We start from the raw sequence: 23,558 nt of genomic DNA on the forward strand, positions 1-23,558 counted from the left end.
AACAAAGCCGAGAAGCTTGCTTTTTTGGGTATCACCTCTGACGTTTTTTTTTTGTTTGTTTGTTTGTTTGTTTGTTTGTTTTTTGTTTGTTTTTTGTTTGTTTGTTTTTTTGATGCCAGAAGTGGGCAATGTTTCATAGCACCTTGAAATATTTTCTTTGGGATAAGAAACAATAGTTTATCTAGGTTTTATAGCATATTGCATTGTGTGCTGATGTGCTAATTTAAGGCTTATGTTACTGACACAGATAAAAACAACATTTAATTTCCAGATACACAACTTCATACATTTTGGTACATAAAGTGAACTGTAGTTGCAAACACAGACATTTTAAACACAATAATTCTCCTCACCCTTTCTTTCTTGAGTCTTGCGGTAAGTATTCTGGTTTTCTGTTCTTCCCAAACCCATAATATGTTTGCAGATCACCAGTCTAACTGTCATCCTTTCTGTCTTGTTTTTCTCTTCCATGTGTCCCTTTGGTTGCCTGCTGCTCTTCCTGTTTTCTCCTTGACTCCTGGTAAATCATGTCTCTCCAAATAAGGTAAGAAAAAGTTTTTATTTATTTTGCTTGCACCAGCATCATCAACAACATATAATACAACAAAATGCCATGATTCTACAATCAGCACTGATGCACCAAATACAGAACATAACATGGGTAATGGTTGACAAAAATTGAACAAATATACAACAAATTAAAGCTGTGACATGCTTTACAGCATGCTGTGGCACACTGGTGTACCTTGAAGACTGTGAAGCATGTGTTATAGAGGCTATTTACAGTACAAATATGGTGTGCCTTTAGATTTTGGCCTGATCTAAGGTGCATTGGTCAAATAAAGCACAAAAACCACTGCTTTACTGTATAAAATCATTACACATGGGCACTAAGTCAACCAAGTTAAATCAGATTTTACACAGTTGACACAAACATTCACATACCTCACAAGACATCTTTCAGCACTAATGATTGTTTGAGTGAGCCATGACGGACACTTTGCTGGCAACAGATCGTGTGACAGAGTGAGGGGCTTGATGTCAGAGTATAGTGTGATCATTTATATTTGACAGGACTGTTACACTGAATAAATTAATAAATACATTATGACATAGTCATCTGGCAAAATCTTTGTGGCTAAGGGGGTGTGAATCTTGATACTATGAACTCTAGGTATTATACCATAGGTTGAACCTGAAGATTGTTATCTTAAATTATGTACTGTTTATATAAATATAATGTATATGTATATAATCAGTTCTTTTGTTTGTTCTATGAAAATGCCCTCTTGTTCAGGGAGCAAAAGTTTATGACATTTGTAGGACACATTCTAGTAAGACAGCTCTCCCCGTTAACAGGCTTAGAAGGTTTAAGGAAAGATTTAAAAGGCTATACCAGCTGCTCTAAATTAAGTTGCAGCCATTATACTGTTCAGCTTCTTGAATTTTAGCTTGAATTTTGGTACCCTGGAATCCCCACTAGTTTCTGCTGGCAAACATTAAGCATAAAATTACAGTCTTGAATAAAACAATGCATGGGCATTAAACATTTAAATCACTCCAGAAAAAAAATCTTGTGATACAAAAATATTATCTATTGTGATCTTAACATATGAAAGTCCTCTCTTTTTTTATCCTACCCTTATTGATGGAAAGTTTATATCACACCAAAGAAATCAACAGGAACATCAACTGCAGCCCTCAAATCAGCCACAGTTCAACACTTTCATTAAACAGTAACAGTAAACTTGATTATATAAATATTTAGGATTTACTAAGTGTTGAATTAGAATTATTTTTTGTTTTAGAGTTAACTTAATCAACTTTACTTGCTTAAGGATATACTAGGAAAGGGTTTCTATAATGCATTAATGCCAACACTATGTTTACGGTGTTAGGTAATGTTTTGTAAGCCAGGCATGTAATACATGCCCAGTCATTTTTATGTTGATTAACTGCTGTATGTAGAAGGTGAGTGCCCACTTCATCATCTCCTAACAAGTTTGACTCTTCTTGCTGACTGTGTCCTTCATGGGTTGTGAATGTTCCACAAAAAGTGTGAGTGTAAGATTACTTGTTTGCTGATGTGTATTGAGCCTGTCTGCTGTGTATCCTGCTACTTATACTGTGTAAGGTGGCTCAGACCCAGGCGGGTATACCATTTGAGAAAAGGTAGGCAATTGCCTGGGGTTTCATTCCTCAAGGTGCCTCAAAGCATAGAGGAAATACTTGCCCCAGGATGCCATCCTGAAAGAGGGCAGTGGTGTGATCCCGACAGTTTGGCTCTGGTTACATATATAGACGTAATGTAAAATTTAAATCCACCTCCAGATTCTTAACTTCCTTTCTCCTTTTCCTCTTGGCTGCTCATCCAGTGTCACTTTGCTGCACTCTATGGCTGGATAGCTCAGTGGTTTACTGTCTTTGGTGTATGAGATTGGGTTTTCAAAACTTGGCATCCAGTTTGGGCCCTTTGGCAGAACCTGAATGCAGGAACATCTGTCCCAGATGCACCTTGCTTTGGATGAAAGCATCTGCGAATGACATTTTAGCTCTCACCTTTAACCACACACTCATATGCTCCAACACAATGTACAACACGAGAAGAAGGGACATGTCCTTGCGTAAAAAAAAAACTCACTCTCTTCTAAATGTTCCAATGACAATATGAAGCTTGCAGAATCATAAACCTATATGCTATTGTTTTATTAGATTACTATTCATTTTTGATCACCCTCAGCATGCTTATTATATGATCTGTGGTTGTGTAAGGTATAATCATGGGAAGACAGACAGCTATAGATAAAAAATAGTGAATGGAGAGAGGAACACAAGCAGGCAATGGACACAGACAGAGCAGCAAATGAAAGGTAAACAGTGCCAACATTATACTGTATTAATTTGTAGGTTAGGCTATCTGAAAATATGTGCACAATAGTGAAATAGTAATAAAATCATGTTCACAGAAATGTTCTTAGTTTATTATCCAGCACTTATTATTGAATATTTGATGATAGCAGGTGCACATCAAATATGAGGGGGAAAAAAACCTCTGATTATCTTCAGTGATAAAGCTGTTGCATTTGAATGTAAAAAAGTGTGCCAAGAGTGCAAACAAGAAATTCCCCTGGAAGAAATTCTACCTCCTTCCAGATTAATTCCACTCAGATACAAGCAAACTGATGTAAACTCAATCATCTACAGGCTACAGAAATATCAAATTATAGAATCACAGTATTACTTTTAGGTTTAATGGCATGCAATAGAAAAATGTGGATTGACAGCAGAAGAACTAATACAACACCAACATACAGTGCTTAACAAATTTATTAGACCATCTGCATATTTGTCTCTGAGACCATCCAGCATCATGAAGTGCTTTAATGCGGACTCTTTCATTTTTTAGTGAGCTCTCCACATTTTACCATTTTGAACAGGAATGAGGAATTTCAAACTGAATTCACCTTTTAATACCCAAATTTGAGCCGGCTCACTGGGCTTCTCTGAGAAGTCAAGCATAACATTCAACCACTAAAACTCATTTTTCTGTTCAGGAATGCAAGTAAATAACTATAATTTGACAAATTAATCAAGAAATATGAATGTGCTTTACCATTTTTTTTTATTATTTTTTTTTTTTTTTGTAAATCAGTAAATTTGAAAATTCATGGATAACAATAATAATTATACTTTAGCATTAAAAATATCATTTGGGTTTAACAGCTTCTACATATTGGTGTATTAACCATTGCAGAAACATAAAAAATGATTTTGGTAATTACCAATGCTGTTAATTTAGGGCAGCTGTGGCATAAACCTTACTTTGGGTGGTGGTCTAATAAATTTTTTGAGCACTGTATATATTTTCACAAGTTGCACTTGTGTACACATATACCTAATAAGATGTGATGATTTTGCTGTTGTTGTTGTTGTTGTTGTTGTTTCTCTTCTTAGAGATGATGAGTAGTACTGGTGATTAGGTTTCTCTATTATCCTAAACATTTGGCTTGATTGTGTAGTTCTGTGACCTTGTCAGCTAAAAAGAGATGCCTTTGAAAATGTTTGCTCATCAGCTATGAGAAAATAGGGAATTTCTCTACTAGTTTTTGCCTGGGGCCTCCAGTACACTAAAATCACAACTTGATAGATGGAAGAAGACCGAAATCAGCAAGCTTTGTTTAAAAAGAAGACTGTACGAGTCTGTGCTGTAGCTCAACTGCACCTATTCAGCACGGTTTAACATGGAATATAAAGGTGAATGAAATGTATGTACCTGTCTTACTATGTTTATCATTTACCTGATCATAAAATTGAAAAGATCAGATTTGAAAATAGCCTCTCTGTCAAGCCTCAAAATAGCATCCAAATATTCACCACTGTAATGCAGTTGTGCTAAATTTATAATTTGACCCAAAAATGTCAGTTTCCAACATTTTCAAAAAAGAATGCATCTTATGACTGATAAAACACCAAAGGTATAAAGTTGGCGTTATAATATATTTGATATAAACACAAACCCCATCGTTTTGAAGGGAATAACACAGTCCAATGTGTCTTGTTTTACGTGCGTTGTTATTCACCTTTATGAATTCAACAACTTGTTATAGTAGAACTTGTTCTGTGCCTTTGGCAAATTTACTCCAGTACATACTTCCGCGTAGAAAATAGAAAGCAGGTGGCAGTTTGTCTTTCAGGATACCTACAGTCTCCTCTGAGAGCCTGTGAGGCTGTGTGCCTCAGTGAGAGCCTGTTGGACAGTGTGCCTCTGCAGCAGCATGCAGCAGCAGTAGTTGGCCGCCTGTGTGGCGCTGTCCACACTTGTGGTGCTGAAAGCAGCTCCACGCTCTCCCCCCTCCCTCTCGCTGTCTCTCACACTCTTCTCTTCATCTCCCTCTGTCGCCCACTTCTATTTAGGCACATTACTATAACAAATTCTTATTTCGGATTTTTTCAATGATAAAACAGTTAAAGTCATTAAATGAATTTATGTTAATGCTGATAATTACTAAATCGTTTGTAACATAGTGGCATAGTGAGAGTTTTATTGGGATTTCTTGGCTAAGTCAATGTTAGATAAATTATATGCTCGTTATTTTAGCCTATAATGCATGCTGTCTTTCTTATGGTGCGCGTTTATGAACGATGATTTGATTGTAGAGCTGACAAAACATTTGTGAACACCATAGTAGAAAAACGGCTAATTTACCCCCATTAAAAACATGCTTTAATATGGTCATCAGATGAAAAATTGCTTTTCTTTATTTGTTTGTTTATTTTGGGTTTTTGTGTGTATTATGGGAGACACACACACACAGAGAGAGAGAGAGAGAGAGAGAGAGAGAGAGAGAGAGAGAGAGGAGGGAGACGGAGGGAGAGTGAGGGAATTGGAGCAAACGCCTTCACACCATCTGCGCTCCCCCTCCCGTTTCATTTGCTCTACAGACCTCCATACGGGTATTTCACTTCGCCTGCTGACAGAATGAGTCTGAGGCTTGTGGAAATCTGTGACGACGTAATGACGCATGGAGGCTGCATTTGCTTTCTCTGGCCACAGGAAGGCAACGAAGAGCCTTGCCAGCCCCAAAGGCATGTGCATGCATGCATGCAGGTGCATACAGAGACAGGAGGATTCACACAGAGCATTACTTAAGTATCTATGTACTGATCATTGTAGGATCATTTATTCATCATGAAATACAGCCTAAGAAATTAAATGAAGCTTTATGAAAAAATAAAATCATATGTATTTTCATTGCAACTCTTAAAAAAAATAATTCAAATATAAACCTTTGAACTAAGTCTAGTTCTCTTTAATGAATATCATTGTGATACTTCATTTGATTTAGCCACAACAACCTTCTTCTTCTTCTTCTTTTTTTTTTCTTTTTCTTTTGCGTCACTGCACGGTGGACCTTTGCTGATGCCGCTATTGGTGGAGGTGGCCTTAAGCTCTCCACCAATGAAATTCAGAGCTGTACAAAGAGATCTACTCTCTCTCTCATCCTGGAGCTTCGCCGTCGTTACCATTACAATGCTCTGCAAGGAGGAGAGGAATGTACATGCAGACACAAAGCATGACTGTCACTGTTATGTATAAGGACGCGTCTTTGGTGGATCACAGACCTTCCATACTTATCCATTTAAGAAGTTTGGATCGTAGTAGCAAGACATGGGATTTATGGAACGAGGAGTAATGCGAAACAAACTGGCTGCATGGCAGGTGTTCTTGTGGTGGCATCATTTCTTTCTCTTGTGGAGTACAATAGACGGACAGACTCGTTACAGCATCCCGGAGGAGCTCAAACAGGGCTCTGTGGTAGGAAATCTAGCCAAAGATCTGGGGTTGGTTGTATCTGAACTGTACCAACGTAAATTGCGGATTACATCGGAGGCTGGTAAGCAGTACTTTAGTGTGGACTTGGGGAAAGGAGAACTGGTGGTGACTGATAGGATAGATAGGGAGGAACTGTGTGAACAAAGACCGTCATGTCTGTTGCCTTTGGAGCTTGTAATAGATAACCCTCTGCAGCTGCACAGAGTTGAAATAGAAATACAGGATACAAACGATAATTCCCCTAGTTTTCCTTCTAAAGAGAAGGTTGTGAAAATTGCAGAACTGGTTAATACGGGGGCGCGATTTCCTTTAGAAAGTGCACAGGATCCAGATGTTGGTACCAATTCTGTACGTTCATACCTTATAAGCAAAAATGACAACTTCAAATTGACTGTTAAAAATCACAAAGACGGAAGAAAAATCCCCGAACTGGTCCTTGAAAAACCACTTGATCGAGAGAAGCTGCCTGTGCATAATCTTATCCTCACCGCTGTAGATGGTGGAGATCCGGCACGCTCAGGGACATCTGAAATTACAGTTATAGTACTCGATATTAATGATAATGCTCCAGTGTTTGAAAGACAGCTCTATGAGGCCAATGTCAGCGAAAAGGCAACACCTGGAACTGAAATCCTGCATTTAAAAGCTACAGATGCAGATGAAGGACTCAACGGAGAAATTGAATATTTTTTTGCAGAGCAAACACCCAACTTGATCTTATCTCTATTTGACATTGTGCCTTCCACTGGAGCTATTGTTGTGAAAGGATCCTTAGACCATGAAACGAAATCTGTACATAGATTTGATGTAACAGCCAAAGACAAAGGTAACCCTGAGATGGATGGGCATTGTGGTGTCGAAATTAAAGTAAGTGACATTAATGACAACATTCCTGAAATAATTGTGACGTCATTAACGACACCTGTTCCAGAAGATTCAGCAATAGGAACAGTTATTGCCCTTTTAAGTGCAAAAGATCCAGATTCAGGTGACAATGGCAAGGTAACTTTGAGCCTGTCTTCAAAATCCCCCTTCAGATTAAATCCATCCTTGTCTAATCATTATTCATTAGTGACGAATGGGCCACTAGACCGTGAAAAAAACGACCAGTATAGTGTCAAAATAAGAGCCACTGATGCTGGTAAACCCCCATTATCGAGTGAGAAGGTAATAATTGTTGAACTGTTAGATGTAAATGATAACCCACCAGTGTTCTCTCAATCATCGTATGTGATCTATGTAAAGGAAAACTATGCTCCTGGAAAAATTCTGTGCTCAGTGTCAGCGACTGATGCTGATTTGGGTGAGAATGCCAAAATCTCTTACTCTATCCTGGACTCCAAAGTGCAGGACGTTTCAGTGTCCTCTTATGTTTACATCAACTCAGATAACGGCAGCATCTACAGCATGCACTCGTTTGACTATGAGAAACTGAAGGTGTTTGAGATTCGGGTCCAGGCCAGGGACCAGGGCTCTCCGTCTCTGAGCAGCAACGCCACAGTCCATGTTTTTATCCTGGACCAGAACGACAATGCCCCCGCTGTGATCTACCCGTCCTCCGCTGCCCTGGGCTCCCTGTCTCATCAGAGGATGCCCCGCTCCGCGAAGGCGGGTCACCTGGTTACCAAGGTGACGGCTGTGGACGCAGACTCGGGCCACAACGCGTGGATCTCCTACAAGGTGTCGGAGGCCACGGACGCGTCTCTGTTCAGTGTCAATCTGTACACAGGGGAGGTGAGGACTAAACGCGCTGTGTCCGAGCAGGACGACTCCTCCCAGAGACTGCTCATAGAGATCAAGGACGACGGCGAGCCGGTCCAGTCGGCCACCGTCACGGTGTCCATCCTGCTGGAGGACGGCCTCCACGAGCCCATCTTGGACCTGCGACAGAAGGCGACCGAGCCGAGCAAGAAAAACGGCAGAATCACCCTTTATCTGATCCTGTCTCTGGCCTCGGTGTCCGTGCTGTCTCTGGTGACGTTTCTGGTCCTGATGGTGAAATGCATGAGGAACAGCAGGAGCAGCGCGAGCTGCTGCACGAGACGCAGCGACTGTGACGATTACAAGAACCCCAACAGAAACCTGCAGATTCAGCTCAACACTGATGGACCCATAAAGTACGTGGAGGTCCTGGGAGGAGACATGTTGTCTCAGAGTCAGTCGTTCAGGTCCTGTATGTCTCCCATGTCAGAGTACAGTGATTTCACTCTGATCAAACCCAGCAGCACCAGTGACTTCAAGGAGGTCATCAGTGTCCTGGATGCGTCTTTGCCCGACAGCACCTGGACCTTTGAGAGCCAGCAGGTGAGCAGAAAAGAGCACTTTAATATTTAGATAATTTTCTTCTATCTATCTATCTATCTATCTATCTATCTATCTATCTATCTATCTATCTATCTATCAATCTGTGTGTCTGATAGTCTCATACTCTTTTGCTCTATGTTTTAATGCAGATTCACAACATTATTACATGGTGTCACACTCTCATGCTAAAGCGTGCTCACCAGAGAATTCAGCACCACGCATAGTGGACAGCGACTCTGGTGAATACAGTTTGCAGGAGGCTTATTTTCAAGGCATCTGCTGCATATCAGTCCCGTCGTAATAATGTCATTCTCTGAACGTGTTCCAGATGACTGATGAAGACTTACTTCTTGTTCTCTCCGTTGTTTTTTTTCCCTCTCCGACTGAAAAGCATATTTACTTTTATTTTCTATATTAATGGTGCTACTGCATTTATATTCTCATACTTCTATTGTTTGACAGTGATTATGGTTAAAGTGGAGGTATCTATGGGAACAGATACTGTGACTTTAAGAGTGTCGATCAGTTCCACGCTCATTGGATGATAGAGGTTGATGCGGTGCACCAATAGGATTCAGAACTGTACAAAGCAATCTTGTCCCTGCCCCCATGCAGCCTCAGTGCTGAAACGCGCATAGATAGGGAAGATGGGCAACACTGAGCTCCTTTCTTATGTGGAAAATATGTTGTTCCGGTTGAATTTATAAGTTGTGCATTTGTTATGTATACATCTGGGGAATCTTCTGCAGCGATGGATTTTAATGCTGTTCTATACATGATGGCAACAGGAATAAATTTGTCATAGCGGGAAAAGGATGGCGAAGACAATAGGATACAGAGACTGGAGATGGCATGCTCTTTGGTGGCTTCATTTCTTTCTCTTGTGGATTACAATAGACGCTCAGACTCGTTACAGCATCCCGGAGGAGCTCAAACAGGGCTCTGTGGTTGGAAATCTAGCCAAAGATCTGGGTCTGGGACTGTCAGACATTTTTGATCGTAAGCTGCGTGTCGCCTCTGAGGCTGGTAAGCAGTATTTCAGTGTGGATGCGGGGAAGGGCGAGCTGGTGGTGAATGACAGGATAGACAGAGAGGCTTTATGTGGACAGAGCGCCAACTGTGTTCTACCTCTGCACGTCGTTGTTGAAAATCCTTTGCAGTCTCATCGAATTGAGGTGGAAATCAGAGACATAAATGACAACTCTCCAAGTTTTCAGAACCAAGAAATTTATCTCAAAATACCAGAGTCAGTTGCTCTTGGCAAACGCTTTCCTTTGGAGAGCGCAGAAGATCCTGATGTTGGAAGCAATTCTTTGAAAACGTACTCCCTCAGCAAAAACGATTACTTTTCTCTAAAACTTAAAGAAACTAAACCTGGTCAAGCAGTCCCGGAATTGATTTTAGAGAAGTCTTTGGACCGTGAGAGAAATGCACAGCATCAACTGCTATTAACAGCACTGGATGGAGGAAACCCAGTGAGATCAGGAACAGCTGCAAAATTCAATTATCACTGTAATTGATAATAATGACAATTTTCCAGTATTCAGTGAAAAAAATTGTACAAAGTGTCTCTGAAGGAGAAATTCTGAAGAAGGAGCTCTTATAGTGATCAAACTCTCAAAAGCAACAGATGCCAGACATGAGGGTCCAGAACGGAGAGATAGAATACTCATTTGGAGCTCACACATCAGATGTCGCCCTCTCTGTTTTTACTATTGATCAGATATCAGGAACAATTCTTCTAAAAGGTAAATTTAATTATGAAGAGACTACAAATTATGAATTGGATATCACTGCAATAGACAAAGGCACTCCTGAGATGGAGGGTGACTGTCGTGTTCAAGTGGACGTCGAGGACATAAATGATAATTCTCCTGATATCGTACTCACGTCAAAACCCAGACCTGTACGTGAGGACGCACCGAGGGGCACAGTGGTGGCTTTGATCAGTGCACGAGACCTTGACTCCGGTGAAAACGGAAAAGTAACATTGCGGCTCCTAAAGCAATCTCCGTTTTCCCTGAAACCGTCTTTTGGTAATAATTACGCCCTGGTAACCAGTGGCGTTTTAGATCGAGAAAATATCTCCCATTATAACATCGAGATCACAGCCACTGATTCAGGCTCTCCTCCTCTGTCCAGTAAGAAAACTATACCTGTCAGCATCACTGATGTGAATGACAATCCTCCTGTCTTCACTCAGCCCTCCTATAATGTGTATTTGAAAGAGAATGGAGTCCCGGGCTCTATTCTATACTCGGTGTCAGCATCTGACCTGGATTTTGGGGAGAATGCCAAAATCTCTTACTCTATCCTGGACTCCAAAGTGCAGGACGTTTCAGTGTCCTCTTATGTTTACATCAACTCAGATAACGGCAGCATCTACAGCATGCACTCGTTTGACTATGAGAAACTGAAGGTGTTTGAGATTCCGGTCCAGGCCAGGGACCAGGGCTCTCCATCTCTGAGCAGCAACGCCAAAGTCCATGTTTTTATCCTGGACCAGAACGACAATGCCCCCGCTGTGATTTACCCGTCCTCCGCTGCCCTGGGCTCCCTGTCTCATCAGAGGATGCCCCGCTCCGCGAAGGCAGGTCACCTGGTTACCAAGGTGACAGCCGTGGACGCAGACTCGGGCCACAACGCGTGGATCTCCTACAAGGTGTCGGAGGCCACGGACGCGTCTCTGTTCAGTGTCAATCTGTACACAGGGGAGGTGAGGACTAAACGCGCTGTGTCCGAGCAGGACGACTCCTCCCAGAGACTGCTCATAGAGATCAAGGACGACGGAGAGCCGGTCCAGTCGGCCACCGTCACGGTGTCCATCCTGCTGGAGGACGGCCTCCACGAGCCCATCTTGGACCTGCGACAGAAGGCGACCGAGCCGAGCAAGAAAAACGGCAGAATCACCCTTTATCTGATCCTGTCTCTGGCCTCGGTGTCCGTGCTGTCTCTGGTGACGTTTCTGGTCCTGATGGTGAAATGCATGAGGAACAGCAGGAGCAGCGCGAGCTGCTGCACCAGACGCAGCGACTGTGACGATTACAAGAACCCCAACAGAAACCTGCAGATTCAGCTCAACACTGATGGACCCATAAAGTACGTGGAGGTCCTGGGAGGAGACATGTTGTCTCAGAGTCAGTCGTTCAGGTCCTGTATGTCTCCCATGTCAGAGTACAGTGATTTCACTCTGATCAAACCCAGCAGCACCAGTGACTTCAAGGAGGTCATCAGTGTCCTGGATGCGTCTTTGCCCGACAGCACCTGGACTTTTGAAAGCCAGCAGGTGAGCTGAAAATACTGTCAGACTAAATATTTTGCATAAATTGCGTTTTGCTATTCATCATCTAACACATGATCAGTATCTATCTATCTATCTATCTATCTATCTATCTATCTATCTATCTATCTATCTATCTAAAGTATATTACATGATATTCAGTTTAAAGGTAACTACATGATGTTGCCAGGGCGTTCAGCACCACGCATGGTGGACAGCGACTCCCTGGTTAATGCGGTTTGCAGAAAGTTTATGTTCCAGGCCCCTGGTGTCGTGAAATATTGTCATTCTCTATTCTTGTTTAAAATGACTGATTTGATATACGTAGATCTCACGGGGAAGACTGTAATTCCTACCAAATGAAGACTTACCTCTTGTTCTCTCCGTTCTCATGTTTCTCTCCGATTGAAAAGTATATTTACTTCTATCAATCTGTGTGTCTGATAGTCTCAAGTACTCCTTTTGCTCTATGTTTTAATGCAGATTCACAACATTGTATTAAGGTGTCAGCAGCAGACTTTTGAGCTCGGTATAAAAATAAACAAATGTGCATCATCCTTTTAGAGAGATAGTTGTCAAATTTTGAAGCCACGTTCGCATGAAGTGCAATACCTATCCATTTGAAATACTGAATAAACAAAGTATCTGACAACCACAATGAATTACGGTCACACTTTGGCTTGTCGAGAGTGAGCTGATCAGCTGATTTACTCTGCTTAACGATCATCGCTGTAGACTCTTGTCATGTTTTACACATTTTGTATATTTTTATTGCTTTTTTTAATGTGTTGAAAGCTCTGTTTTTGTAGTTAGCTGTCAAATGGGTTTTATGTTAAAAAAGGATGAATTTTTCTCATAGTGGTAGATATTCAGTAAACTTTCTAATAGTCAGTCCCAGCCTGGATGAAAGCACACAGACTAGATGCTACCACTTTAAGATGGCGATCGAGCCTCCTCTCATTGGATGGTGGATACAGACGCTGTGCACCAATAGGAGTCAGAACTGTACAAAGCAATCTAGTCCCTGCCCCCATGCAGCCAGAGCGGTGTAACAGTCAGAATGGAAAGAGCTCGGGAAGAGAGACAGCATCAAGCTTGTGTTTTTTTATGATTAAATCATATGAATTACATCTTATAACCATGATTATGCCTTGGGACTATTTTCCTCTGGGGACATTTCTTACCCTCGTGGATCCCAGTGCTATGATTATCAACGAGATCACGATTGGAATAAATGTGTTATAGCGGACCAAGGATGACAAAGACAATAGGATACAGAGACTGGAGATGGCAGGCGCTTTGGTGGCTTCATTTCTTCCTCTTGTGGATTACAATAGACGCTCAGACTCGTTACAGCATGCCGGAGGAGCTCAAACAGGGCTCTGTGGTCGGAAATCTAGCCAAAGATCTGGGTCTTGGACTCTCAGAGATTTTTGATCGTAAGCTGCATGTCGCCTCTGAGGCTGGTAAGCAGTATTTCAGTGTGGATGCGGGGAAGGGCGAGCTGGTGGTGAATGACAGGATAGACAGAGAGGCTTTATGTGGACAGAGCGCCAGCTGTGTTCTACCTCTGCAAGTTGTTGTTGAAAACCCTTTGCAGTCTCATCGAATTGAGGTGGAAATCAGAGACATAAATGATAACTCTCCTAGTTTTCTGAACCAAGAGATTTATCTTAAAATACCAGAATCAGTTGCTCTTGGCAAACGTTTTTCTTTGGAAAGCGCAGAAGATCCTGATGTTGGTAGTAATTCTTTGAAAACATACTCCCTAAGCAAAAACGACTATTTCTCTTTAAAACTTAAAGAAACTAAAACTGGTCAAGCAGTCCCGGAATTAGTTTTAGAGAAGTCTTTGGACCGTGAGAGAAATGCACAGCATCAACTGCTATTAACAGCACTGGATGGAGGAAACCCTGTCAAATCAGGGACCTGCAAAATTATTATCACTGTAATTGATACTAACGACAATTTTCCAGTATTCAGTGAAAACGAGTACAAAGTGTCTCTGAAGGAGAACAGTACCAAGGGAACCTTTGTGATCAAACTCTCAACGAAAGCCACCGACATAGATGAAGGTCCAAATGGTGAGAAATTGAGTACTTTTTGGCATACACACCCCCATCAGTGCTGTCATTGTTTCATATAGATCCTTTAACGGAGAGATCATTTTAAAAGGATCATTAGACTATGAGAGTTCAAAGTCTTACCTGATCGATATCACTGCAAAAGACAAAGGCACTCCTGAGATGGAGGGTGACTGCAGCGTGCAGATGGATGTTATAGATGTAAATGATAACTTTCCAGATATTGTAATGACTTCTAACCATCTTCAGTCCTCCGAAGATTCACCGTAGTGGCACAGTGGTGGCTTTGATCAGTGCACGAGACCTTGACTCCGGTGAAAACGGAAAAGTAACATTACACCTCCCTCAGGGTTCTCCTTTTACTCTTAAGCCAACATTTTCTAATAATTATGAACTGCTTACCAGCGGTCCTTTAGACAGAGAGAGTTTCACAGAGTATAACATTGAGATCACAGCCACTGATTCAGGCTCTCCTCCTCTGTCCAGTAAGAAAACTATACCTGTCAGCATCACTGATGTGAATGACAACCCTCCTGTCTTCACTCAGCCCTCCTATAATGTGTATTTGAAAGAGAATGGAGTCCCGGGCTCTATTCTGTACTCGGTGTCAGCATCTGACCTGGATTTTGGGGAGAATGCCAAACTCTCTTACTCTATCCTGGACTCCAAAGTGCAGGACGTTTCAGTGTCCTCTTATGTTTACATCAACTCAGATAACGGCAGCATCTACAGCATGCACTCGTTTGACTATGAGAAACTGAAGGTGTTTGAGATTCCGGTCCAGGCCAGGGACCAGGGCTCTCCGTCTCTGAGCAGCAACGCCACAGTCCATGTTTTTATCCTGGACCAGAACGACAATGCCCCCGCTGTGATCTACCCGTCCTCCGCTGCCCTGGGCTCCCTGTCTCATCAGAGGATGCCCCGCTCCGCGAAGGCGGGTCACCTGGTTACCAAGGTGACGGCCGTGGACGCAGACTCGGGCCACAACGCGTGGATCTCCTACAAGGTGTCGGAGGCCACGGACGCGTCTCTGTTCAGTGTCAATCTGTACACAGGGGAGGTGAGGACTAAACGCGCTGTGTCCGAGCAGGACGACTCCTCCCAGAGACTGCTCATAGAGATCAAGGACGACGGGGAGCCGGTCCAGTCGGCCACCGTCACGGTGTCCATCCTGCTGGAGGACGGCCTCCACGAGCCCATCTTGGACCTGCGACAGAAGGCGACCGAGCCGAGCAAGAAAAACGGCAGAATCACCCTTTATCTGATCCTGTCTCTGGCCTCGGTGTCCGTGCTGTCTCTGGTGACGTTTCTGGTCCTGATGGTGAAATGCATGAGGAACAGCAGGAGCAGCGCGAGCTGCTGCACCAGACGCAGCGACTGTGACGATTACAAGAACCCCAACAGAAACCTGCAGATTCAGCTCAACACTGATGGACCCATAAAGTACGTGGAGGTCCTGGGAGGAGACATGTTGTCTCAGAGTCAGTCGTTCAGGTCCTGTATGTCTCCCATGTCAGAGTACAGTGATTTCACTCTGATCAAACCCAGCAGCACCAGTGACTTCAAGGAGGTCATCAGTGTCCTGGATGCGTCATTGCCCGACAGCACCTGGACCTTTGAGAGCCAGCAGGTGAGCAGCGAGACGACAAAATAATATATACACATTTTTAAGCAAAGTTACATTTGCATGAATCGTTTATACCCCTATTGCGTTGACTTAAACTGTATGACTTGAGTCCTTTAATAGCTGCATAGCTTTTTGAGCTGACCGTTTCAGCACCACAAGGAAGGACAGCGACTCTGGTCGATTTTAACATCGTGTTAAGCAAGACCTTTGTGGCCAGAAAATCTAATGAGCATTAACATAATTGTTTCCTTTTGCAATATATTATTCTTATTATTATTATTACTACTATTACTATTATTATTATTATTAGTAGTAGTAGTAGTAGTAGTAGTAGTAGTAGTAGTAGTAGTAGTAGTAGTACTGGTAGGATTGGTTTGCTTTGATACCATTCATGAGAAAAAATAAAAATCTCAGTGGCACACTCAGCTTTTAATGAGAAGTATTCTGGTAAAAAAGTGTCGAATTTGTTAATACATGTTTTCTTTCATTGTCATATTGTGTTTACACGCGCCACACAATTATACTACTGCACAAGGACATGGCTTTTGGCATAGTTCGACAACAGCTTTCTCATATACACTATGATTTAGCAAGTTGTCAGGGTTTTTATGAAAGCACAAGAAAATGACTGCCTTGAAACAACCCGATTGTAACTGAAACGTTGATGTGTAGTATTTGCTCATGATTTTCTGAAAGCATGATAGATGTCACTTACTGCTTCGGAAATTTCACGTTTTAAGAATGACGTAAGCTACTTTTATTTGCTGTGAGGGCTTTTTGACAGGTTTTAAGTGACGACATGATTGCCTGATTTAAATAGCCATGAAGTAAATATAATATATATTATTAATGACACACAATTAGGTTGCTTAATTGTAATATATTTGCTGAAATGCAGATTTTTACTTCAGAGTTAAGCTGTGTTCCTTATTTGATGAGTGTGAATTTCATAAGTAGATAATAAACTAATCTAGAAAAAGATTGTGACAGGAAATGCGCTTTGATTAAATTTGCTATCGCTATAAATTTCATTTCTCTTTTTGAATTGAACACCTCAAATTGAATCTATTTGTCATTGAAACAGACCCTCACTGAGCAGTTTGGTTCCTATCTGAGTCGCTGTGCTGTGTTTCCAGCTTATGGCATTGTAGAGCTTATTGGATGTAGGGCGGATGCTGTGAACCAATAGCAGTAGGAGTTGTACAAAGAGATCTACTCCCTCCCCCACCAATCCTCAGCACTGTAGCCAGCACATTGCTTCGAGCCAGTGATGAGAGGAGGGTTTGGTTTTAACCTCCAACATTAAATAAAATACATTTAACCTGCATCTCATGATGTTTAAACATTGGAGTTTTTGGAGTATAGCCAATTCCGCGTTGGATTTTTTCACGGACTATTTTTATTGTGAACATTATTTCAATGGGATTTAAGGTCGGATTGTAACGGACCGGGGATGACAAAGAGAAAAGGATACAGAGACTGGAGATGGCAGGCGCTTTGGTGGCTTCATTTCTTTCCCTTGTGGAGTACAATAGATGGACAGACTCGTTACAGCATCCCGGAGGAGCTGGAGCGAGGTTCTATGGTTGGAAATCTAGCCAAAGATCTGGGTCTGGGACTCTCAGACATTTTTGATCGTAAGCTGCGTGTTGCCTCTGAGGCTGGTAAGCAGTATTTCAGTGTGGATGCGGGGAAGGGCGAGCTGGTGGTGAATGACAGGATAGACAGAGAGGCTTTATGTGGACAGAGCGCCAACTGTGTTCTACCTCTGCAGGTTGTTATTGAAAAACCACTTCAGTTACATCGGATTGAGGTGGAAATCAGGGACGTTAATGACAATGCTCCCAGTTTTCTCAAAAACGAACATGTCATAGAGATAGCTGAATCCACCGTTGTAGGTGTGCGTTTTCCCTTGGAGACCGCTGAGGATCCGGACGTAGGAAATAACGGCTTAAAGACCTACACATTAAGTAAAGATGAATGCTTTACTTTAAAAGTTAAAGAAATTGAAAATGGACGAAAAATACCGGAGCTTGTATTAAATAAGTCCTTAGATCGCGAGAAAAAAGCAACTCACAACTTATTTCTTACTGCTATGGACGGAGGAAATCCGGCTAAGTCTGGCACTTCAAAGATAATTGTCAACGTTCTTGATAATAATGATAATGTGCCAGTATTTGAACAACCTTTTTATAAAGTTTCTGTTCAAGAAAACAATTCAAATGGTTCTTTTGTAATTACAACGAAAGCCACCGACATAGATGAAGGTCCAAATGGAGAAATTGAGTACTCACTCGGCATACACACACCCCCATCAGTGCTGTCATTGTTTCATATAGATCCTTTAACGGGGGATATATTTTTGAAAAATCATCTGGACCATGAAGCACAAACCTCATATCGAATAGACATTAGTGCAAAAGACAAAGGCCTCCCAAAAATGGAGGGTCACTGCAGCGTGCAGGTGGATGTTATAGATGTAAATGATAACGCCCCTGAGATTGTAATGACTTCCAAACCATCTTCAGTCTCCGAAGATTCTCGTAGTGGCACTGTAGTGGCTTTGCTCAGCGTCCGAGACCTTGACTCCGGTGATAACGGAAAAGTGACCCTGGAAACTCCAAAGCATTCTCCTTTTACTCTTAAACCGTCATTTTCTAATAATTACGCCCTGGTAACCAGCGGTCCTTTAGACAGAGAGAGTTTCTCAGAGTATAACATCGAGATCACAGCCACTGATTCAGGCTCTCCTCCTCTGTCCAGTAAGAAAACTATTCCTGTCAGCATCACTGATGTGAATGACAACCCTCCTGTCTTCACTCAGCCCTCCTATAATGTGTATTTGAAAGAGAATGGAGTCCCGGGCTCTATTCTGTACTCGGTGTCAGCATCTGACCTGGATTTTGGGGAGAATGCCAAACTCTCTTACTCTATCCTGGACTCCAAAGTGCAGGACGTTTCAGTGTCCTCTTATGTTTACATCAACTCAGATAACGGCAGCATCTACAGCATGCACTCGTTTGACTATGAGAAACTGAAGGTGTTTGAGATTCCGGTCCAGGCCAGGGACCAGGGCTCTCCGTCTCTGAGCAGCAACGCCACAGTCCATGTTTTTATCCTGGACCAGAACGACAATGCCCCCGCTGTGATCTACCCGTCCTCCGCTGCCCTGGGCTCCCTGTCTCATCAGAGGATGCCCCGCTCCGCGAAGGCGGGTCACCTGGTTACCAAGGTGACGGCCGTGGACGCAGACTCGGGCCACAACGCGTGGATCTCCTACAAGGTGTCGGAGGCCACGGACGCGTCTCTGTTCAGTGTCAATCTGTACACAGGGGAGGTGAGGACTAAACGCGCTGTGTCCGAGCAGGACGACTCCTCCCAGAGACTGCTCATAGAGATCAAGGACGACGGGGAGCCGGTCCAGTCGGCCACCGTCACGGTGTCCATCCTGCTGGAGGACGGCCTCCACGAGCCCATCTTGGACCTGCGACAGAAGGCGACCGAGCCGAGCAAGAAAAACGGCAGAATCACCCTTTATCTGATCCTGTCTCTGGCCTCGGTGTCCGTGCTGTCTCTGGTGACGTTTCTGGTCCTGATGGTGAAATGCATGAGGAACAGCAGGAGCAGCGCGAGCTGCTGCACCAGACGCAGCGACTGTGACGATTACAAGAACCCCAACAGAAACCTGCAGATTCAGCTCAACACTGATGGACCCATAAAGTACGTGGAGGTCCTGGGAGGAGACATGTTGTCTCAGAGTCAGTCGTTCAGGTCCTGTATGTCCCCCATGTCAGAGTACAGTGATTTCACTCTGATCAAACCCAGCAGCACCAGTGACTTCAAGGAGGTCATCAGTGTCCTGGATGCGTCATTGCCCGACAGCACCTGGACCTTTGAGAGCCAGCAGGTGAGCTAAATGATAAGTTGATTTTTGTTTTCGTGTCGCTTGAGTTTTTTTCATTGATAACAAAATACTGACCTCTTTCGGCGTGTTGATTGGGCCATATGTCACACGTTTGCTTCTCTCTTTTCATGCGTCATAGGCCAAGGTCCTGTCAGTCGTTTATGAATACTTCCTCACAATCAGTCGCAGAAAGTGTATCCACATTTTGAATACACCTTTCCTTCTATGGTCTCTGTTTAATGCAAAACAAATATTGTTGCAGCAGTTTGATTCATGTACCTTACCGAGTTACTGTTCATGATCGTTGTTTTAACTTTGTTGTGAAGTTCCGTTATCATATTTTCCTTTATCTATTATTCGTCGTTGACATATATACTGTTTTCTACGTATTTTACTTTAAGCTCTGATCGTTTGGACCTCTTTTTGTTCAGTACTGAATCATCTCGTTGCAGTCGTTTCAAATGCACTTTGTTTCAGCACCACATCGCTGGACAGCGACACCTTGGCAGGGGTTACATTGTACAGAGAAACTTCCTTGTTCTCTGATTCAAATCACACACATAATTCTACGTTTCAAAGGCACATAAACAAACATAAACTTGTTCGTAATTTTACTGTCTCTAATATTTTTATATTTGCGTATTTATTTTAGCAATATATTCAGTGGTGTCCTTTAATAACTGACTTTTTAATTTCATTTTTCTAAACGTTCTTCAAATATCACAGCAAATACTATAAAGCATCCCTGGGTCTTTAATGGCTCTGCCCACCCTCTTCTTATTGGATGACAGAGATGTGTGGCTGGAACCAATGAAAGACAGAACTGTACAAAGAGATCTACTCCCTCCCCCATACAGCTTCAGCACCATTAACAGATGCACTGCAGGCAGCCGAGTGAGAAGGAGTGATGCTCTTACCGGAATTTATAAAACAAAAATCTTTTTCTTTTTGCTATGCATCAATTTCGGATGTTTGTTTTTGATTGGTGGTTCATGGCAATGGGTGGTAATTTTCCGCTCTGTGGAAAATAATTTTCAAGGTCCGGGGATGACAAAGACAATAGGATACCGAGACTGGAGATGGCAGGCGCTTTGGTGGCTTCATTTCTTTTTCTTGTGGATTACAATAGACGCTCAGACTCGTTACAGCATCCCGGAGGAGCTCAAACAGGGCTCTGTGGTTGGAAATCTAGCCAAAGATCTGGGTCTGGGACTGTCTGACATATTTGATCGTAAGCTGCGTGTCGCCTCTGAGGCTGGTAAGCAGTATTTCAGTGTGGATGCGGGGAAGGGCGAGCTGGTGGTGAATGACAGGATAGACAGAGAGGCTTTATGTGGACAGAGCGCCAACTGTGTTCTACCTCTTCAAGTCGTTGTTGATAAACCCCTTCAGCTGCACCGAGTAGAGGTGGAAATCAGAGACATAAATGACAATGCTCCGAAATTCCCTTCGCACCATTTAACATTAGAAATAGCAGAGTCAACAGCAACAGGGGCTCGTTTTCCCTTGGAGACAGCACAAGACCTTGATGTCGGAGTTAATTCAGTACGGTCCTATACTTTAAGTAAAGATGATTATTTCATATTAAAGACAAAGGATGTTTCCGGTGGTCGGAAAGTTCCTGAAATAGTTTTGACTAAATCTCTCGACCGAGAACAAAGAGCCAGACACGAGCTTCAACTAACAGCTATGGATGGCGGAAACCCAGTGAAATCAGGTGTCTCCCAAATAACCATAAATGTGCTTGACAACAATGACAATTTCCCTGTATTTGAGCAGAACGTTTACAAAGTCTCAATTAGCGAAAATAGTGCACCAGGTGCATCTATACTTAAACTGAAAGCGAACGACACTGATGAAGGTGCAAACGGAGAACTGGAGTTTTCATTTGGAACACATACACCAGAACTGATCCTCTCTATGTTTGATATTGATTCAGTAACTGGAGAAATAAGTCTTAAAGGGACACTGGATTTTGAAACATGTGCATATTATGAAATTGATATTAGTGCAAAAGACAAAGGCACTCCGAGGATGGAGGGACATTGCACTGTTCATATCGAGGTGTTAGATATTAACGATAATGCTCCTAATATTCATCTGACATCCCAGCCAAATTCAGTACCCGAGGATTCACCCAGTGGTACCGTGGTGGCTTTGATCAGTGCGCGAGACCTTGACTCCGGTGAAAATGGTAAAGTAACTTTAAAAATTTCAAATAACCCTCCTTTTACTCTTAAACCGTCATTTTCTAATAATTACGCCCTGGTAACCAGCGGTCCTCTAGACAGAGAGAGTTTCTCAGAGTATAACATCGAGATCACAGCCACTGATTCAGGCTCTCCTCCTCTGTCCAGTAAGAAAACTATTCCTGTCAGCATCACTGATGTGAATGACAACCCTCCTGTCTTCACTCAGCCCTCCTATAATGTGTATTTGAAAGAGAATGGAGTCCCGGGCTCTATTCTGTACTCGGTGTCAGCATCTGACCTGGATTTTGGGGAGAATGCCAAAATCTCTTACTTTATCCTGGACTCCAAAGTGCAGGACGTTTCAGTGTCCTCTTATGTTTACATCAACTCAGATAACGGCAGCATCTACAGCATGCACTCGTTTGACTATGAGAAACTGAAGGTGTTTGAGATTCCGGTCCAGGCCAGGGACCAGGGCTCTCCGTCCCTGAGCAGCAACGCCACAGTCCATGTTTTTATCCTGGACCAGAACGACAATGCCCCCGCTGTGATCTACCCGTCCTCCGCTGCCCTGGGCTCCCTGTCTCATCAGAGGATGCCCCGCTCCGCGAAGGCGGGTCACCTGGTTACCAAGGTGACGGCCGTGGACGCAGACTCGGGCCACAACGCGTGGATCTCCTACAAGGTGTCGGAGGCCACGGACGCGTCTCTGTTCAGTGTCAATCTGTACACAGGGGAGGTGAGGACTAAACGCGCTGTGTCCGAGCAGGACGACTCCTCCCAGAGACTGCTCATAGAGATCAAGGACGACGGGGAGCCGGTCCAGTCGGCCACCGTCACGGTGTCCATCCTGCTGGAGGACGGCCTCCACGAGCCCATCTTGGACCTGCGACAGAAGGCGACCGAGCCGAGCAAGAAAAACGGCAGAATCACCCTTTATCTGATCCTGTCTCTGGCCTCGGTGTCCGTGCTGTCTCTGGTGACGTTTCTGGTCCTGATGGTGAAATGCATGAGGAACAGCAGGAGCAGCGCGAGCTGCTGCACGAGACGCAGCGACTGTGACGATTACAAGAACCCCAACAGAAACCTGCAGATTCAGCTCAACACTGATGGACCCATAAAGTACGTGGAGGTCCTGGGAGGAGACATGTTGTCTCAGAGTCAGTCGTTCAGGTCCTGTATGTCTCCCATGTCAGAGTACAGTGATTTCACTCTGATCAAACCCAGCAGCACCAGTGACTTCAAGGAGGTCATCAGTGTCCTGGATGCGTCATTGCCCGACAGCACCTGGACCTTTGAGAGCCAGCAGGTGAGCAGTTAAACGATGTTGATTTCTCTTTAGTCTGATGTTGTTAGATTCTTTTCATTGCACTCAGAAATACCTTTCCCGGCCTTTTGTTATCCGTTTCCAACGTAATAAGTTAGAAACATTTGTTTATTTCGATGTTAATACACTCGAGACTTTGCGTCATGTCCGTCGTGCTGGAATGCTTCCTTTACGTTCCCTTGAGGCATCAAAACACACGTCTTTACGTCGTAGGATCTTTTGCTTTAATTTTTCTCTCTCTCTCTTATTGATACAAACACCTTTCATGGTGCTTCTCGTTACATTCTTCGTTCTTATTCACTTTTATTTTTAAGCACACCAAAGATGTAGTGTGTGTTGTTTCAATCGTGACCATCACTTAGAATTTTATTTTTCTTAATTATGTGCCGTATATCTATTTCTTCTGCATTGGAGTACAGTGTGTCTGTTTTTTTTCCTTTAAGAACTTATGCTTGCAACTCTGATTATACATGAATCACCACTTTGCAGTTATAAACGCAGTTTGT

The 23,558-nt window shown here is 43.0% G+C and overlaps 2 protein-coding genes and 2 pseudogenes across 2 annotated transcripts; all 4 read left to right on the forward strand.

The window, feature by feature from the left end:
- The first annotated feature begins 6,168 nt into the window (after positions 1-6,168).
- pcdh1g22 (protocadherin 1 gamma 22) lies at positions 6,169-8,668 on the forward strand. The gene has a single exon (XM_041797226.1). It carries the CDS (start codon positions 6,170-6,172, stop codon positions 8,666-8,668), a length of 2,499 nt encoding a protein of 832 aa, XP_041653160.1. The 5' UTR covers position 6,169.
- Positions 8,669-9,444: 776 nt separating this feature from the next.
- Positions 9,445-11,933, forward strand: LOC121516305 (annotated as a pseudogene).
- Positions 11,934-13,173: 1,240 nt separating this feature from the next.
- On the forward strand, positions 13,174-15,656 carry LOC121516122 (annotated as a pseudogene).
- A 1,420-nt stretch (positions 15,657-17,076) lies between these two features.
- LOC121516303 (protocadherin gamma-C5-like) lies at positions 17,077-22,288 on the forward strand. Its single transcript, XM_041797514.1, has 2 exons — positions 17,077-19,536; positions 22,118-22,288. Exons 1-2 carry the CDS (start codon positions 17,083-17,085, stop codon positions 22,163-22,165), a joined length of 2,502 nt encoding a protein of 833 aa, XP_041653448.1. The 5' UTR covers positions 17,077-17,082; the 3' UTR covers positions 22,166-22,288.
- The last annotated feature ends 1,270 nt before the right edge of the window (positions 22,289-23,558 follow it).

Source organism: Cheilinus undulatus, linkage group 10 (genome assembly GCF_018320785.1).
Source record: "Cheilinus undulatus linkage group 10, ASM1832078v1, whole genome shotgun sequence".
Lineage (NCBI taxonomy): Eukaryota > Metazoa > Chordata > Actinopteri > Labriformes > Labridae > Cheilinus > Cheilinus undulatus.